This window comes from Rhopalosiphum padi, chromosome 1, assembly GCF_020882245.1.
Source record: "Rhopalosiphum padi isolate XX-2018 chromosome 1, ASM2088224v1, whole genome shotgun sequence".
Lineage (NCBI taxonomy): Eukaryota > Metazoa > Arthropoda > Insecta > Hemiptera > Aphididae > Rhopalosiphum > Rhopalosiphum padi.
The window spans coordinates 15,179,600-15,194,447 of record NC_083597.1 but is presented as its reverse complement, the minus strand read 5'-3'; the positions used below and the strand labels follow the sequence as shown (position 1 = coordinate 15,194,447).

Here is a 14,848-nt window from a genome sequence, read left to right as displayed (position 1 = left end):
ATACACGGAATTATATTTATTCATATAAAAAAATACAAATATTTTTAGCACGAAACATATTCAAGTATTTTAGCAATAATAATAAATAATACAGTTATTGAATAATATATAGTTATATGGTTACATCAATGGGAGCATTGGCTTTTCATGCATTTGGAAAGTTTGGAACACACTTTTAATTTTAATTGATTGCGATGGACTGTGCAGGCATTTTATATTTTTGAAATCCACAAAAATATAATGTAAAATAATATATATAATAAAATATATTTTATTTTTAAATACCAAATAAAATAATTATTTTTGCATATAGACCTAGAGAGCCACAACTTAGGATCGAAAGAGCTGCAGTTTGCCGACCCCTGCTTTAGTACTATGATATCAATATCTATAGTGTAAAAAATGGTGACGCCAAAAATTATACGTCTACCCAGATTTTAAATTTAAATTAAATTGATACATTGTATATCGTTATGAACTAAACAAACTAAAAATATATTGTTCTATAAAATAAACACACGCAACAGTATATACTTATTAAACAACTGAAATATGTTTAATATATTATACTTAGTGTTGACCATGTTGATAAGTAGGTATAATTATTATACAGCATATTGTTAGAAACATTAGAATGTTTTATATTTTTTTATTAAGTTATAAGAAACATAAACATTCTGAAAACATCACATTAAGTCACGCTGAATATACTGAACTGGTCAGGCGCGGATCCAGACTAAATTTTCCTAAAATTTATCTGTTTGGCAGAGTCTACGGGGGGTCAAGGCCCCTTGACCCGCCCCCATCCCCATGGATCCACGCCTGCAACTAGTTGTAGCTAGGTTTCAATTATTCAAAACGGCTATCAGAAATTTAAAACGATTAAGTCTTCGTTGCTGATGTCTTGAGTTTTTTAGTCTTTGATATAAGCATGAAAAATATGAATAAACACAATTTTTTACTTAAATCTCTTACATTCATAATTACCTAAATCATGAAAACAAATAATATCCGTGAAAATATATAAACAGTAGTTGTATGAATATACAGCACAAGCATTGCACGCGTAATGTAAGACAATATAAAATAATGTTATATTTTTTTTATAGAATTTTTGTTGGTATTATACGCCAAAATAACATTCACTTTTTTAAGAACTTCGAAGTACGTATTACTGGTAGATTAAAGGTCCGGGCCTAGTTTCTGTCAAGTTTATTAAAGGATATTAATGTTTTTTCTTGTTTTCTTTTATTTATAAAATTCTATGATAATGAAATAATGTGTTGATAGTGTATTCGAATCTGCATGCCAGTATATGATACAAATGTGAATTTTTCTTGTTTCGCCATCAGATAACTTACTATAAGACGTTTTATACGTAGTTGGTTCATTATTGTTTCTTCTTTTCTTGTAAGTCCTGGGTTAAACCATATTTTTTTTTTATTTAATTTAATTTTATCTTTATTTTCACCATCATTTTTTTTTTTTTTTTATTTGCCGTTAAATATAATTTGTATACTTTTATTGCAGGACAGTTTTTTTCACAAAAATTAGATACACTTTTTCATTTTCACAGTTCATTTTTCTCCACAAAAAAAGATTAATTTCTATTTTTCTCTATTCTCTATTCTCTATCTTAACATTTTTTTGGACTAAAACCATATATTTTTTCTTTCAAACATTATAATGAATTTAATAGAAATTCACAGATATTTTAAGGATCGATAGTCTGTTTTAGTATCGTATACTGTAGTATTAATAATAGAAAAAAAGCTCTAAATTGCAGTCAACAATCCCGTAACTTTGATTAAATTTATTAAATTCAAAAATACATTTTTCAAATTGTTTATCGTTTATCAATATTATTATGATTATACACAGACTAGCAGAATCCTATATAGATGTAATCCCATAACTATTCTAGAGTCTATAAAAAAGTCTTTGAAATTATATAACAACATATACGAATATACGATATCTGGACTATTTTACTATATTTTTAATACCTACTGTAGGCACGTCGACTAATGATTAACGTGTAGGTAATTTTTTGTCTGATAAAGCAATATTTAAAACAATATTTCTCAGGAAAAATTTAAAAATTAGCAAACATTGCTAATGTCTTTAAGCGTATATACTAAAATCAAAATCTGAATTAACACATTGGCCATGTTGCTAAACTACTTGCCAAGCTATACCTACCTAACATACATAAATAAAACTATTTTATATTCAAACAATTTGTTATTTTAATAATGGAAGAACATAGTCAGATAAAAGTTTTCTAATCAAGATTTATCGTTTACAATCATAACGCTGTGCTCGTAACTCACAAAAATAAAATACTACCAGCTATTCCTATTTTACTAACTATGTAGGATTTTGTGATCATCATGTTATTGCTTTGGATGCGCGATGTACATTTGACAGAGACTAAAAGGTGGATTAACTGCAATTCAAACGTACCCCAGAGGCTAATATAATTATTATGTTACATCGTTATTATTGGAAGATATAATAATATTATATTATTCCAAACGCATCGTATCCAGAAGGCATAGTACGAGACGATTCGGTCGTGCAAGCAAAGGCAACGGCCCTAACTGCAGGAGCAGCTATAAATCTTGATTTTAATCCGTGCGTGCACCCGGTGTTTATATATATATATATATATATATATATAGTACACTACAATATACATAATAAAACTAGATTAAGTCGCTCGTGTGACGACGGAGTTTATAGTTATTCGTGGCGACGGTGGAGGTAAGAAACGTTTCGCACGCAGCACGATTTTGAATTAAGGTAAACCTTTGCAGCAGAGTTTATTGATTTTTTGTTTGTATTTTGTTTCTTTTTATCCCCTCCGGTTTCTTATTTTTTATACACACACGTTTGCAATTTAAAATACTACTACTACATGTGTGTACACAACCTCCTAGCGAGTGTAAGCAAGAACATCGTTAATAACTGTATTATCCCCGGACACCGGTATTCGTTAGCTTCGCGATCGCAACAACGGTTCATTTAGAGAGTCAAGATAATATAGATATGTGATATTTATAACGCCAAATGCGTTTGTGTTAATATTGGATATCGTGTTCCGAAGATTTAATTGAAATAATTATTCTGGGCCGAGGTAATTTATAATTTCTTATAGCTTTATAGCTTCATTTGATTAAACAAAAATATTGCATTTATAAGCGGATATAAGAAAAATATTAAAATGTTTTTGTCAATGTATAATTTTACAATTTTCAAAAATGTTGAGCTAATAATAAATTATGATTAGGTACATGATGGTCAACTCCACAAGTGTATTAATTATTAAACCATTCATATCATCACATAAATATATTTATGACACTATTGTAGGATCTTACATTATGTATTAATAAATAAAAATTATATAACATTTAAAAACACAAATTAAATACATTTATAGGTAGGTATTAAAATATAATAGTTATTGACTACGACAATTAAGTAAAATTATTTGTATTCGAACAGCAGTAAAATAAATATTTTAAAAATGGTTTGGTCAGGTACCTTATGTAATCACTTTAGATGAATAGATTTCCATCGACAACTCAATTCACAGAATGTAAACAAAAATATAAATTATATTTCCATAAAAACAACTGAATCAACTGTATTTTTTTTTTTATCATTAATATGACTGTAATTTTATTTTGCAGATGGTACTGCTCAATGTAAGTAAAGACATGTAATGTTTACAAAACTATTAAATTATTATTTTTAAACGTATTTCTTTCAATCTGTCGTCCAATATTCTATCTATCTACTCGTTATATTTTTTTCATAGTGTTTGCTATCTAGACTTTACTTTAATAATCTTACCCGCCTTATGTTGAATAAAATTGACAGTTTCACATATTTTTCAATCACTAAAATATATGACCAGCTGGTTGAATATGATTTCCAGTTGATTTTTTTTTACGCTGTGTTGTATTCCAAAAATAAATAATAATATTATGCTTTTAGAGAATTTGTCTTATTTATTCGGTTTAATAAGCGCCTCAGAACCTCATTATTTGTTTGACTAATGGTTTTATGCTTTTCATTTTATCCATAGATGTCAAATTTGTCTGTATTCTTGATGGTTAATATGTTCTACTTTTTATATTTGGTCAACAGATACGTACATATTTATTATATTATTTTATTCTTAAAATACGTCATTCAAATTATTTCTATAAAAAACTAATTGACAAGGTTAAGATACTATTTTAATCGTTAGAAAAAATTATTTCTAAAATAAATCATTTGTAAGATATTTTTATTTTTTAAAAATGAAAAATGATATACGATTATAATATTTTATATTATTTTCCCTTATTTTTCACACATTTAATGTAACAAAAAACATTTTTTATTTTTATTACAAATGAAAACCTAAACGTTTTGTTTCTTATTACCTTAAAAAAAAAATGTTCATGTTGTTGAACCAAATATTGAATAATAGTTTTTTTTTTTTTATTGATATTGATCAATAAAAAAAATGTATAAAAACTTTTTTTCTTAAAATAAAGAGTGTTCGATTAATATAACACCCTGTTTACCTCTAATTTACTAAAGGATTTTATTTAGTTGTATTCTTTTTCTAAATTTAATAATAAAGCATATAAACATATAGATAGATTAGGTACTAGATGTATGATGTGTATTGTTAAATATTATATTTTACATATATTATATAATTTTCATAAAAACGTATAGAAGGTATTTAACTAAATTGGATGACGGTCTTTATTTTGTAATCCTTTTTTTTTTTGTACAACAGGAATGTTGTAATCATTATTATATGTAAACTAATATTTTGAATGCAAATGTATATGTCAATAATTATAGATATATACATACAATGCCATACATACTATATTATTTATCTTCTCTTGTCTCGTGTATGAACTATTCATATATTAGACATATGATATAATACCCAATTAGTTGTCAAGCATGATGCTCGTATCCCTGCATTAATGGTGCTTAAAGTAAACAAAAATTACAAACAATTATATGTCTTTACCTACTTGATGCATTCCGCTTATGTTTATTGATTATATTCTTGTATACTTTACTATATTACATTTTATTAATATTAGACTAGGGTAGCTTTATTTTGTCGTAATAATTATCAAAATGCAGCTAACTCAGCTCATTGTGTAAAGTGTACGATAATAAAATAATATTATTAAATAGATAAATCAGTCAAATACAAACTTAATTATAAATTGCATAATCGTAAAAGCATATTTTTATTTTCCCACCATATATTTTCATTAAAATTGTTATTTTTTTAGCGAAATTGGACGGTGTTAAAACTTACATGCGAATGAGAAGAGTACCGAATCACTTGCAGACCAAAGTGATTAAATGGTTTGACTACCTCTGGTTAACGCAAAAATGTTCAGACGAAGAAAAAGCCATTAGCTGTTTACCGGGTAGTTATTAAATGCATTATTTTGTTTTTAATTAAAATTCGTATGGTGTGAGAAAGTAACATCACGTTTTGTTATAACTTCTGAAATACAATAAACTGTTTTAATATTAGAATATACAACATTGAGGAACGTTGTAAACAATAATAACAAGAAAGGAAACGACTTGAGAAAACGATAATATTTATTATTAAAAGATCTCATAGTACTTATTATAATCTCAATAAAACAACTTACGCAATGTGTTATACAATTGCCATGTCTTGATTTTGATTTTTATAATAATATTTAACTTACTTTAATAAAATTAATAATTCAGTGTAATTTATCGTTTTTATAGATAAACTAAAAGCTGAGATCGCAATAAACGTACATCTGGATACGCTAAAAAGGGTAGAAATATTTCAAAACACGGAAGCAGGATTCCTTTGTGAACTGGTGCTGAAATTAAGGCCCGTGTTGTTTTCTCCCGGGGATTATATATGTAGAAAAGGTAGTTACCATCATTTGAAATTAATTAAAATGTTATAACGTTATTTTCATCATTGGTGGATTTATCAAATTACAATTCGATACAGGGGAAGTCGGCAAAGAAATGTATATAGTCAGTAGAGGGAAACTACAAGTGGTCACCGACGACGGCAAGTCGGTTTTAGCAGTACTTCGAGCAGGGTCATATTTTGGAGAAATCAGTATACTTAATATGGGAACAGCAGGTAAATGTTTTTATCCGTTCAGTGCGCGCATGTCTTTGTATGTGTGTAATAACACCTTCGTGTTGTACAGGGAATAGGCGGACTGCTTCAGTCCGGTCAGTAGGCTATAGCGATCTATTCGTTTTGTCGAAAAAAGATATGTGGGATGTGCTCAAGGAATACCCTACTGCCAGAATCAGACTAGAGGCAATAGCGACTAAACGGCTGGAAAAGTACAAAACCGACCCTAGTCCAGACGATAAATTAGAAGGTGAGTTGAAAACCACAAATTGTTTGAATACATTAAGTATTACTGTTTATAACTACATGAATTATTCGCGTAATACAATTATCTACTCTATTTGTATAGGATTAGTCGGAAGGCGATGCAAGTCAACACCCGGGATCGTAGAAAGCCAAATTAAAGTAGAAGATGAAATGTGGTTGCAATCTAGTGAAGGTCTTTTAAGGCCAGCGGCTACATTTAATAGTAACATCAATAACAGGACTTCATTTAGTCCTACCGCAAGTCCAAGTTTCAGGTTAGTTACGAGTATTGTGACATGAAAATATTTTTGTTCGCGCCAAATATACTTACCCGATAAAACAAAACGATATCATTTTGATTTAGATCGAACGCCGCAGCTACTTTAGAATCTCCTCTGTCTAGTAAATATTCTCTAGATCAAGAACACCACCATCACCACCATCACCATGTTCAAGATGCTCAAAAACCACAAGCGACAACTTCGGGTGAATATATATTTCATTGTTTTTCATCGAAATTGTTTTTTCGTATATGTATAATACGAAATAATCACGATACGTGTTAAATATTACTATATTAGGTACAGGTAAAGATGCAACGATGGTGTCCGCATTGGAAGCAGAAATCAATAGACTTCAAGAACGTTTGATAGCAGTGGAAACAGAGAACTTATACCTCAATAAGAAAGTTACTCAACAACGATGGGATATGGACCATAGACTAGCAGAAATTGAAATGCAGATTTGTAAAGACGTTGGAAGTAGTGCAGATAGTAGTTGTGACGATAACGAAAGAAATAAAGAGTCGATCATCTAAGTGATTTTTCCAATTAAATTTAAAAAAAAAACAGATTCATCTGCGCTAAAGACTGACGTCAATATTATATCGAGTTATAAATTGTATTTATATTTTTTTTTTTCAATTACCAGGGTGAAATGTATAAAACCCAGGAAACTATAATTATTTTGGTTCACATAATATAAATAGATGAATTTATTAACAACGCATGTAAAATTCAGGCCCAATAAATTATTTTTAGAACCTAAAATAAAAAAATGTCAACCTCACATATTAAATTAATGATGGAAAAATAAATTAAACAATTATTAACAAATAAAATAAATAATAAATGACAATTTCTCTACTTAATAAACTATTTGTGTATTGCATACCTATTAGAAATTCAATCATAATAGATATTTACATGTCATCCACGAGTTATGATATATATTATAGGTATATATCTAAATACATGATAACATGTAAATACATAATATAAATAAAGGCATTTTGAAACTGATACCGATTGTGTAAAATGTTAGAAAAATAAAGAATTATTTATTTGAAACCCACCAATGTTTACCAATTATTTGTATTTTTTTTTTTTGCATTAACAATTGTTAACTTATCAAAGTTATAATTATATATTATATAGTTGCAGAGTTTTCCCTTATTGTAATTTATTGTAGTAAGTTTCTATACAAAGTTTATTAGATAAAAATTTAAATTATGGGGACCAAATTATTAAATCGGTCAATGACTTTGTCGTCTGCATAGAATAACAAAATCAATAATATATATAATTCAAAATTTCTATTTCGAGTAATTATTTTCAAATTTTAGATTTCCTATAATTATATATTTGTTTTTTTATTATTATTATTATTAAAGTTGTTCAAATAAACACGATTTAATGGTAATACACATCATATTAGACAAACAATGTACTATGAGCTTTTTTATATATATTTTTTAAACATATACCATATGCATATTAGTATTTATTATTTATTAAACACATGATTATTTTCATTAGATTGCCATAACCCTTGTATCCTATAACACTCAAGCTATAGGTACATGAGCTTGCCCCTTTTTTGTTATTAAATGAACGTTAGGTCAGCAAATAATAACATGTAGAGAAATACTGTACAAAATTTTTATGTGTGAAGAAATATATTGTAAATAATATATAATAATATATTATATTATTGTCATTATGAAAAGTGTTGATTATCTTGTTGCTTTATTATTATTATTATTATTATACAGTTAAAATTCTTATGCAAAGTGTCCTCAAAATTTATTATGATAAAATTTAATAACATTTAAAATAATAAATGAATAATTGAAATTGTTATATTTAAATAAATTTAAGTAAACTAATTAAATAATAATTTTAAAAAAGTAGGCAAGTAAAGTTTATTTAAAATGTGAAGTTATTTTTCTAGGAAAATAACATTTTTTTATATATATATATATAATATATATCTAAATGGACGAAAAATCACAATTTAAAATTACATTTTGCCTACGTACATATATACCTATGTATAATACAAATAACAAATTTGTGACAAATTTTAAGACACTTTGTATAATTTTATAACTATGAGTATTATATTAACTTATTTATAAAAATTAAAACTTTTATTCGATTTTTTTTTTTTTTTTTTTTTTATTATGTATATTAACCATTAAATTATTAAATTTATTTTCCACAATGTCATAGTACCATGAATCGATTATACAATTAAAATAAAGTTCTTAAAATATTATTTACGATTTACAAATTATAACCTACCACAAACCTATTCACACCGTCCTATGTTACGTTAGTATTGACTTTTAAGTTAATCACAATAATATATTATTATATAGATATAATATTATATTATAATTTTTATAATATAAGCAATATTTTTGAAAAAAATTAATTTAAAAATATCATATACGTATATATATAGTATATATATTATATAATAAGAAAATCAAATTAGTAATAGTCATTTAAATACATTTTAAGATATCTTTAAAAATATTGCTGCAGACAACATCTCTTCTCCGAATGATTTTTCGTATGCAATGATTTACATTTGAATATAAATTTAAAACATCCATTACAATATCTACACCTAACGACGAGAAAATTAACTACTCGTATATAACTTAGCGACTTTCTCGATTCAATGTTTTTCCTTTTTATATTTAGTATTTCGATATTTATATTAAAAAAAAAAAAAAATTAAAAAAAAAATAGTTAATATTTAAGATCTTAAACATTGGATAATAATACTTCGTTTACTTATTAATATGGTTGATATTAAATAGCACATATTCTTAATCTCTAAGTCTAAGTCTAAAATTAAAATACACGATAACAAATAAAAATATACCATGTACCTAAATTGAAGTTCTGTAAAGTATAATTATGTTATAATATTCGTTTATGTTCGCTAATTGTCTAGGATAAAAAAAAATATACAAAACCATTTGAAAATCTGGTAACAATAAAAATCGAATATATTTATTTGTTAAAAATAAATATTTGTTACTACTGTTTCTAGATAAACGGTAAAGTATATATAAGTACAGCTGTGCAAATATTAATAATGTATTTCACATAATATATAACTCTAGTCTATAATAAGAACACACAGGTTAAATACATGAGAAAATACGTAGCCAAAGTTTAAACTTGTATGATTATTAGAATGAAGTAAATACATTTTGCAATATAATAATTATTATTTTCAAATCAAAATATTTGAAATAAAACGTTACTACAATTTTAGTTTGTTTTATTATAATTTACCAACGTGGAAAATATGGAATAACAAAAACTCATCGTCTATACATAAAAACAAAAACATATCATAGTTAATATTTATTGATTTAGTTAATAATAGCATGACTAATAAACTGCAACAAAAAACTAAAATCTAACATTTATAAAAACAATATAATTTTTTTAAAGTAATTTTCAATTTCTATAAACACTAATATATTATAATTCGACAGAAAAGCGAAACATCGGCGAAATCTCGACAATAACCAAAAATCGACTTATTTATTACTTGCAACTTTGGATCGTAAGAACAAAATAATAGTTATTTTGAAAATGACGTCAAATAGTGTAGGAGAACAAATCATCTACATTACTACGGTATCCATAAAAGATATGTGAAACACTATTCACGTTCTATCCTTAATTATTATAATATATGAGAATTCATCGACCACTCAACGACCCCTTTTACATTCATTCCATTCTTACACACCTGAAATTCTGGGTGGAACAATTTTCGTCCATACTGGACGGAATATGAATGATAAGACTCTCATACATTTGTTTTTCTAGTTAAATTAGAAGAGCCCGATACCCAAAAAATAGGGCCTTTTCAGCCAGTTCACTTTTCGACCATTCTGGAATGTCCGTTTTCAGACCGAACACTTTTTTGGTCACAAATTTAAAATATTCTTAATATTTTTTTCTGTTTAACTACCGATTTAAATAATAATCATATAATACTATTAATTTTAATTGATTATTTGAACAATAGCCATTACATTAATCTTATTTTTTGTTTATTGTCAGATGATTCAATTGAAATATACACATTTACGTTTCACTGTATTGTTAATAAATGTAATTAATTATTTTCTCCATAATTTCTCATTAATTTGTTGAGACATCAATACATAAAGCTATCGTAGAAATATGGACAAATTCAACAATTGTTGGTTGTAAATTACATCTAACCCAACCCAATCTTGGTTTCGTTAAACACAAGCTTAGGATTGGTTAGTGAATATAAAAACAATTTTTCAGACATAATAAATTCGATAAAATATACTTTTGGACTGTTATTTTTGAACCCATGAGAAATAAAAGATTGTTTTTTTGAAGATTTTATGTTAATATGCCCTAATAATAATAAAGTAAAATCATATTGTGAATATTTAACAAACACTTATATTAGTGAGGAAAACATATTTCCTCCTACTATTTGGGCATCAGACTCTTCTGATTTAAGTAAAACAAATGCACGCGAGTCTTACCATTCATATTTTTTTAATAATGTTTTTACAAAGACTTATTTAAAGACTTCTATCCAATCATACATTGGTAATGAATGAAATTCAAACAGAATCGTAAGTAAAAATACCAAGTACTGATATTCCGAAATTCGGAAAACTATTCCACCTGAAATTCTCACCGCTACTTAATAGCTACTTTTTTTAGTTTTGAGTTTACTATTTTTATTCTACAACGAGTAAATGAACACGTTAAATTTTAATCTTGTGTACACAAATAATATAATACATACATGTGTAAACATTTCCTTGTCGACGATTTTGGTACTTGTAAACTTCAATTTTAAATTATTGGAACTGATCATTTTCATAGCCAATAAAATCAACTTTTTACATTTCATATCCATTTCAGTCCAATTACTACTATATAATGCAAAAATGATTGAATCTTTCTAAAAAATATAAAATAATAATTTTAAGTTTAAAATAAAATGCTGATCTTATATTTATATTATAAATATATTTTATTATACAACTATTTACTTAAATTATTATTATTATTATTATTATTATTATTGTCGTTGTTATTATTTATATATAATGTAAATATCATTTTTAAAAGTTAATTTAAAAAAAAAAGAAAAAATTAGGTAACCACTTTGGTGTAGGTACAGTTGATGTCGAATATCCTTCATCATTGAGTACCTAACCACTGTAATGTATGTGTTAAAGATTAAAATAATTTTCAAATTTTTGTGATTTTGTGATTTTGACAAATGTTACCAACATTTTAACTTTAAATACATTTTAAAAAATATCATGCCTATGTATCATTAATATTTTAAATGGCTATAATAACAACTTATGAGGAACCTTGTATTACATTTTCAAGCCTATTGACTGAACGTTAATATCAATGTTATGTATAGAAAAAAATCGAAAATGACAATCGTATATAAATAGCTCAGAGTCAAAATACTTCAATAATAATACAATTTTAATATAAACATTTGACAGAACTTTCAAGTATCTACTTTTCTGTGTTTTTAAGTTATATCGAAACATAATATTATCGTGTATTTCTATTTTTGATGTTATATTGTAAAATACTATTTGGTTTAAAAATGTATAGTATTATTTTAAAATTTATAGTCAAATAAAAAACAAAAATTAAAACATTATATTATTACTTTTTCATTCATAGATCCAAATAAATAACACATCACGAATAACTGAAAACTCACTAAAGGATGCACAGTAAATAACTTAATCGACAATATAGAACTTCCTAAGTCGCCTTTAACAAAACCCTAAAAAATTAAAATATAAATGTTAATTATTAGCATTAATTTATGTGTACCTTTAAATTTATTAAATTTCAACCACTGAAGAAAAAGATAAACAAATAAATATTTTATACTGAGGTAACATAGACACAAATATAGATACATAAAAAGAAAAAATTGAATTTCATTGGTCTTACCATTACAGCAACAAACCAAATAACTATGTGTGAACTCGATGCTATAAATATTTGAACGAGAATTACTGGCCGGAAAATTGCATAATAGTCTTGTAACTTTCTATAAGAATCAATAATAAAATTAATAATTATTGAATTTCGAATTAAACATTATTATAAAAAAAATTCTACATGTATATTATATTTTTGAATACTAGTTTTTGTTAATTGATATCTATAAATTCATACTAAATGAGCAGTATCTACCTACAGTAAATTATCGATAACATATATGAAATAAGCAAGCTACATTGAGCATAATGTATATTTAAATTACTTTAATTATTAAAAAAAACACAATAACCTTATAACAGTTTTGTGATCCATAATTAAAATTTTTAAATCATCATATATTACATCGTATCTCTTCTTCAATTTTATTACATTGGAACTGGTATCTGTAAATATGTATTTTAACACAATAAATTGACATTAATTTACATATTGCTTAATATTTTATATTAAACTATTTTTTTATTTAATTATACTTTAGAATTTAAAATGCGTTGTTATTATTTTTTTTTTCTTAAATGTACTCATATAATATTTACATAGTGAAAATATTACGGATAATTGTATAAAAATACTAATATCTATTGAATTATATTATGAGTCTTGTCAAAAAAAAAACATTGACACATTGATACAATAAATTCACAAAAAACATTAAATTAAATTCCTAAAATAAATTATAGTTATAAAATCATTAATTATATTTTATATTAAGTGAAACAAAAAATAACTCACTTAAACCTTCTTTTGGGCATATATTGTAGTTCAATGATCCACATGCTATACAAATTATTTCCATTCGAGAATTTATTTCAAAAGATATCAAAATTATAATAATATCACTAACAACTGAGGAGTATACGTAGCAAAAATGTATTATTATTTCGATGATATAAAATATATAAAAATGCATGTTATACGTTTCATCTGACGCTATTAAATATATATTAAATATATTCACTCGGTAATTGCTATATGAACCATCAATATTTCTAATTTTAACTGTATATTCATTTAGTATATAAGGACTTGAAAACCAAGAAATAAAACCAATTAACCATATCATAATATATATATAGATAGCTCGTATAGATCTAGTATCCCAGTTTTTTAAAACATTAATATTGTAGTGTTTATATGTATTTAAGTAATATCTTGTTACATCAATAAATTTCCATATATCTTTTGAACAATACATAACTTTGAATATTTTGAAACAGCTTAACATGAAATTACTTAAACATCCACCGTAGTACAAAAATGCGGTTATATCATTTCTTAAATAAATAAGACCTATAGGAAACAACATCGATACAACGAACAAGAAAGATACAAAAATCATAATAACGATGTGATGTATATTATAACCATAAATTTTAACAGTATTAGGATCTAAAATTTGATATAAGCCCATAAGTCTTAAAAATGTCAATGTCTTTGAATCCATTGCAATATTATTCTTTATATTTACAAAAATCACCTGCAAACAAAAAAAAACAAGAAAAATAAATAAATTTTGTTGAAAACAAATTCAGCGTGAAAATTCTCGTTTTCGTTAATTTGTTTTTGTTTTTCTTGATTAAAATAAAGTATTGTAAATAAAAATTTTGACTTTTGACTCCCCAAAGTACCAACTAAATTCAATTTACTATCAGAAACCCTCCGTGAAAATTGAAGTATTTTAACTGTTTCAAAAGGTGATGATAGACAAAAAAAATTATTGTAAAATCAATACATTGATCACTCCCCTTAGAATCTAAAATAATAAAATTAGATCTTGAAGCTATCAAAAAATAAATTATACTTTACCTTAATTTATAAGAAGTAGCTATGTTTTCAATATCAGACATACACGATAAAATGTGAAGAAATTATTACTGATATACTTTTATAAAGCAATACATTTTATAATTAAATTATTTATTCTGAACTTCATAATTAAAAGGGTGTATTTGACTACAGTTATTAATATAGTCATGCAAACTTTTGTACCTGATTATATAATAATAATATAATATATCCCTTGTTTTATAGGTCAAGTTATGAAAAAATAACGTAGGTGCAATGTCAA

At 25.3% G+C, this 14,848-nt stretch overlaps 2 protein-coding genes across 3 annotated transcripts in view; one reads left to right on the top strand and one right to left on the bottom strand.

Moving 5' to 3' along the window:
- Window positions 1-8,776, top strand: part of LOC132928512 (cyclic nucleotide-gated cation channel alpha-3) — a 100,741-nt gene extending 91,965 nt beyond the window's left edge. Inside the window, exons 6-13 of one of the 2 annotated variants that reach the window (XM_060993237.1) lie at window positions 3,699-3,713; window positions 5,325-5,465; window positions 5,803-5,955; window positions 6,041-6,178; window positions 6,249-6,428; window positions 6,528-6,699; window positions 6,789-6,910; window positions 7,006-8,776. In XM_060993237.1, the coding sequence (XP_060849220.1) occupies window positions 3,699-3,713; window positions 5,325-5,465; window positions 5,803-5,955; window positions 6,041-6,178; window positions 6,249-6,428; window positions 6,528-6,699; window positions 6,789-6,910; window positions 7,006-7,241 (1,157 nt within the window). In that variant the 3' untranslated portion in view covers window positions 7,242-8,776. The remainder of the gene's footprint in view (window positions 1-3,698; window positions 3,714-5,324; window positions 5,466-5,802; window positions 5,956-6,040; window positions 6,179-6,248; window positions 6,429-6,527; window positions 6,700-6,788; window positions 6,911-7,005) is intronic. The other variant, XM_060993247.1, reaches the window with a different exon arrangement.
- Window positions 8,777-9,944: 1,168 nt separating this feature from the next.
- On the bottom strand, window positions 9,945-14,413 carry LOC132918445 (uncharacterized). Its single transcript, XM_060979667.1, has 6 exons — window positions 13,509-14,413; window positions 13,070-13,156; window positions 12,727-12,826; window positions 12,434-12,553; window positions 11,537-11,695; window positions 9,945-10,056 (listed from the first exon to the last, which is right to left on the bottom strand). The coding sequence occupies exons 1-6, from the start codon at window positions 14,222-14,224 to the stop codon at window positions 9,997-9,999; spliced, it is 1,242 nt and encodes a 413-aa protein (XP_060835650.1). The 5' UTR covers window positions 14,225-14,413; the 3' UTR covers window positions 9,945-9,996.
- Between the last annotated feature and the right edge of the window lie 435 nt (window positions 14,414-14,848).

What these genes read in the sequence shown, in the direction of transcription:
- LOC132918445 (XM_060979667.1), bottom strand. Translation starts at nt 14,224, where the DNA reads ATGGATTCAAAGACATTGACATTTTTAAGACTTATGGGCTTATATCAA. An exon ending in CCAAAAGAAGGTTTAAGTGA is followed by an intron (nt 13,157 to 13,508) that starts GTTATTTTTTGT and finishes TACAGATACCAG; the next exon opens with TTCCAATGTAATAAAATTGA. An exon ending in TTTGGTTTGTTGCTGTAATG is followed by an intron (nt 12,554 to 12,726) that starts GTAAGACCAATG and finishes TTAATTTTTTAG; the next exon opens with GGTTTTGTTAAAGGCGACTT.